The sequence below is a fragment of the Meleagris gallopavo genome, chromosome 3 (genome assembly GCF_000146605.3).
Source record: "Meleagris gallopavo isolate NT-WF06-2002-E0010 breed Aviagen turkey brand Nicholas breeding stock chromosome 3, Turkey_5.1, whole genome shotgun sequence".
NCBI classification, from domain to species: domain Eukaryota; kingdom Metazoa; phylum Chordata; class Aves; order Galliformes; family Phasianidae; genus Meleagris; species Meleagris gallopavo.
This window is the reverse complement of record NC_015013.2, coordinates 37,996,524-38,001,749: the sequence shown is the minus strand read 5'-3', so window position 1 is coordinate 38,001,749 and position 5,226 is coordinate 37,996,524. Positions and strand designations below refer to the sequence as shown.

The 5,226-nt window shown below is 38.8% G+C and overlaps 1 protein-coding gene across 1 annotated transcript in view; it reads right to left on the bottom strand.

The window, feature by feature from the left end:
• The window catches only part of ZADH2 (zinc binding alcohol dehydrogenase domain containing 2), a 5,034-nt gene extending 2,912 nt beyond the window's left edge, over window positions 1-2,122 (bottom strand). Inside the window, exon 1 of the mRNA XM_010708698.3 lies at window positions 2,095-2,122. Coding sequence (XP_010707000.2) covers window positions 2,095-2,122 — 28 coding nt within the window. The remainder of the gene's footprint in view (window positions 1-2,094) is intronic.
• Between the last annotated feature and the right edge of the window lie 3,104 nt (window positions 2,123-5,226).

Genomic DNA, 5,226 nt, shown 5'->3' with positions numbered 1-5,226 from the left:
AGGAGGGGGGAAAAAAAAAAAGAGACAGTAAATTATGCGATGTGGTGTTTTTACCAACTGTCTAAATAAAGGTTTAGTGAGTCACTGTGGAAAACAGAAAATGTTTCTTTATTTTAAGAGCTGCAGTTTAAGAGTTTTGTATGAAAAAGCTTCCCTTAGGTTTATAACTTAAACATTGCCCATCTGCTCTTTCTTCCCTCGTCTGCATTTACAGTAAATTTAAGATTTCCTTTTTTGAAAACTAAATTTAAAAAAATGTACAGATTTGGCCAACAGTGTCTGTAGTGATAGAGAAAAGTCTACTCTAAACTGCTATCTAAAACAATGGCTTTCCTTTGGTCTCCGCTTCCTGGTGACAGGAAGTTTTCTGCTCCAGTCTCACTGTAGATTCTCCTCAGGCATTTGTAGATGTGATGTGGGTGCTGGGACCCAGCTGGGCCATATCCATCTTCCATATTTTCTGGAGATATAAGATAGGTGGGACTCCACGAAATCTGGATCCAGAACCCTTTGAATTCACTGGAAAGGTGCTCTAGCACCTATAGAGCCAGTATTCTCCCACTAATTCAATCTCCAGTGTCTTATTTGCAGTTACCATGGCTGAAGAGCGGTGTCAGTCCCTCCGCACTCATGGTGTGATACAAAGCTCACAAAGTTCATGAGGACAATAAGACTTTATTTTTTTTTTATACAGACACTCTTAATGAAAGAGGCTGCAGGACATGGTTTTGAATTACCGAGTAACGCCATTGAAGACAATTTCATTTTTTTCTGATCAGTAAGTAGGTAGAAATTATAATCGGATCCTTTAGTCCCAACCCTATACGACATCCTCTCCAGGTGTGTACTGGGGTCTGCCCCCCAGTTTTCTGAGTGGATGCAGAAATGGCTTACACTTCAAGGATGATCAGTAAGGAAGGGACTCAAAGGCAGAACGCTTCTCCCCGCTCACAACTTATACTTTTGTCTCTGACTCCCATTATTAATGAACTCATTCACTTTCATAAAAACAACTACACAAGTGCTTCTAACCATATCTATAAAACTATTTAATGCTCTTTTCGAAACAAGGCATCTTACAGCCATAGTAATTGCAGTTTTACTAGACCTTTAAATGAGAAGCAGCTACTTATTAAGTTTTGATATGGTGAGCTGATTAGACAAGTTAAACATAAAGACACAATTTATGCATACTGTATAACCACATGTGCATGTAGTGCACTTCTTACACTGATGTTTGGCAATTGCTGCAGTAGGAAATCCTGCTAGGTACACAGTTTTATGCCACTTACAGTTTGCAAGTAGTAAAGCGAAAAATGCTGGATTTTACAGGAAAATAATATTCATAAATCTCCAGCAGTGAATTACAGTATAACTCAGAGCTCTTTGTTTTCCTGCTGCTGTGAATTCAATTCTGTTGCCAGTGCAGAAACAATAAACACAAAGACCAAAGTGGAAACCACTCCCCTTGCATTTGGCAAGTGCTTATAGCCAATTTACAGCTGGACTCTCAAAAAGGCTTCTAAAACAGTGTTAAAAATAAAGAAGTTCCCATAGATGATCTTTTTTTTTCTTCTCCTGGAGATCTGAAGCAGTTTGTTGGGTATGAGTAAAAATGTCCTCTCCTGTCCTACCTTGTTCATCACTCGTCACTGTACCTCTCTTGACATGAAACACATTTATTTGCCTTTGTCATATTAGACACGTTGCTCAGTGCATTGCACATTAAAGAACTCTCCCTACATAGCTCTCACGAGGGAGATACTGTGCTGCCTAAACCGCCCTCTGAACTTAATTCTTCCTGATCTAGTGTAACTGGGCATATCATGGCATTGCTATGCTTTTGCATGTTTATTTGGCCACTTCTACATGCCAAATTTGGGATCAGTGCTCTGCTCTCTTACAGTAATTTTGTGTTACTCAAAGTGTGCAGGCTTTTACCAGCGCTGACATCAGTGCAACGATCTCAAGAACGTATAATCTATGTAAGCACATTTTCAAGTGGAAATTTGCTGAGATACATCGACCACATGTAACGTGGTCAGCACAGTTTATGTTTTGTCTGATCTTGGTTCATTACACAATAAAACACACCAGGAACAAAGTTAACATACTCCGCCATTGTACCTGTATGGTGCCTATGTGATACTGAGCTGCTGTACAGAGGCTTTCTACCGGCAACTTTATACCTGGATTTAAAGCAACTCGGAAACTGATTCAGCAAAAGACTTCATGTATACATAACATTAGGAAGCTGAGCAGCACTGCTGATTTAGAGTGGATTGCTCATGTGCTCAAGTACTGTGCTGATTCAGGGCCACACCGAGTGGAAGAGTCAGGAAACACGTGAGGAAAAAATATTTATCAAAGGTTAATCATATATTCTGCTTCTGGCATAAGAGGATTACCACAGGAAACTGGAAGGAATTTGTCTCTCCCTGTGCAGCGTTGCACAAACAGTGATTTTCCTCTAATACAGCAAGCATTGGTTAGCATTAGACACCAGATACAGGATGTGGCAAACCCATTGTCTGATCTGGCATGGCAAGCCCTACCTGTGATTTATGAGCTGGGCTGTGATGGTATAACTAAGCTGATCTGTCTTAGAGTGACAACACTGACTGGCTTAAAGGGAACTATTTTTAACTTGCACCGATACAAGCAAGAAAAGAACAAGGCCTTAATTATACTTAAATACCTGAATTCATTGTGGTTTTCAACCTCCTTCATGTTTTCCAGTAGAGGTTTGGGACCTATACTGTGAGTTTTAAGTCTCCTGACACCTGGCTTGCTTTTCTCCTATGCCTTTAAAATACTTCTTGGAAATAGCTCACAAAGCCCCGCTCAATGGAGCTGAAAGATTTTTTTGCTCTTAAGGATCAGTAAGACTCCAGAAAGAGCTTTTGAGCTGTCAGGAGGGTGTGAATGGACAACAAAGACTTAGATTAGCCTTATTACAAATATTTTGAATAATATACCAGCATATGAAAGTCCCTTTTGAACAGAAAGCAGGAGCTACTATCATGAAAAGTATTTCCACACACCGTAACATTCCAGTATGTACAAGAGAAACGGTTGTGATTTCTTTAAACACAACACACTGGGCATCGCCTGGGTGTTTTGCCACCACCAGAGCTCTTTCTCAGAAGGATGGAAGTGATATTTTAAAGGTGAGCATAGAGTTCCATATTTCTTAATTCTAACATGTTCACTGTTTTACAGTTACCAGTTAATATCTGAAAACAGAAGCATATATAAACTCAAAATACTATCAAGTAAAATAAGTAAACGAGTATGATAAATGCATCTATTTGAATTGTATCATTTATTCATGATTTTTCTAGTGAGCTCAGTAAGTTCCCTAGTTATTGTGAGCTGAGGCCCAAGTAAATCAGAGGAGCTGATGGAACCTCTCTTTTCATCTGCATTCAGCTTTGTGCTATTCAGACATGCAATGCGTTGCTGCAGAGGAAGGACTCCATGAATGTCCAACTGAAATTAAAGATGCTCATATGGGATTTGCCAGTTGGGAACTTCAAGGCATTAATATTTTCCTTCTCTTCTATCTTGTTTATCTGAGTGTGGATGGAAAGCATGACACCTGCTAGAGGGATGAAGGCTGGAAGTAGGCCCTCCACATAGTACTGTTGTGCCCAATCCTACTGGTGAAGATAACTTAGAAATGAGAGATCCTGTGGACCCAGACTCTCTTATATCATCCAACACCTATGACATTTGTTCCCTCAGGAATGTCCCACTTTCTAATTAATTTCTACGTTCATTTAAAGTTGTCAATACTGATCTGTAATATTAATATGATTTAGTTCTTATCTGCTTGCAGTTAGCTCTTTTTTTGCCTCCATTTAGTTTTGATAGCAGAAATTGATTGGTGCTTTTTTAAGACTGTCCTAACAGAACATTTTGTGCCTGATATTTCCTTCAGTCTTTGTTTTTCCCATAGGTTCACCAGCAACACTCAGAGCACTGCAAAATTATCTCTTCACCTAAAAGCTTTCACTTTTTGACAAAAAATGTAAGTAAAGAAGTGTCCTGATAAGATCTCATGGAACTGACCTCCACGTACAAATGATATCTACTGTATTAAAAAAGCCCACACAGTCAGAGGTTGTCTTCTGGTACTCTCTGAGGTATCTCTTTGTATAATTTGAACTTCAATAAATATGTTCAGTGGATTTTCTTTTGTGTATGTGTGGAAAGGGTCCCATTGTGATGGTTAATGTCTTGAACAAATTAATAAATTACGGTGGGAAAGGCTTCATCTTCAAAAAGAATTGTAGATATAGTCTCTACTTTTTCCGAAGGAGGCTTGGTTGGTGAGATTTGCCTCAACAACTAGACAAAATGTGATGAAGGCAAAACATAACTTATGAACATTTTCTTTGAATGCATATTCTATGTGTGGCAGCTGCAATTTAAATTTTTCCCTCATTTCAGTGAGATGGCTTTACAAAGCAATCACAGAAAGGTAAAATAAGAGAGAAAATAGGGGAAAGCAATTTTCAATAGCAAGAGAGACTTAAACATAAAACGAGAGAAATAATGATATATTGTATTGTCTTTGATTGGATGAAGAGTTCTTTTTCATCCCTCAAGGCAGAACTTTAAATACAGGAACAGTCAGTTCCCAACATCTCTAAAGATTACCCAGCAGACTGGGATAATCTGATTATAAAAAGAGTCCTAAGCAGACCTCTCATAGAGCCTAAGGGAGCACTGGAGCTTCTGCATCTCCCAGTGCTGCTGAACTGTCCTCTTGGATTTCTTATCATGGTCCATTTGGGGCTAGCTAAGTTTCCTTACAGATCCAGTAGTTATCCTAACCCAGCAAAATCCCCATTTCCAACTAAGAGTTTCAAAATTGCCCTTCTAGCTTGCTGAAAATATGTGCATAAAATTCTGTCCAGTTACTGAGCTGGCTCTCTTTTTATCCTTTAGTCACCAACCCTTTTTAAAAATTAGAACTTACCCTAAAGAAAAACAGGCTAATATCAGACATTCCAGCCCCATGCATACATACATGCGTATGTAAAATTCAGATACACTTTTCCACATGTAACAAGCCATGGACAGAGGAGATATTTTTTGATAGAAGCCAAGCTTGATAAAAGGAGTGCACATTGTCGTGCCTGAAAGTACGGTATTAATAATTAAGCCTTGCAATCATTACCTCAGGATATTATTTCTTAAATATCTCTTGCAAAGGCA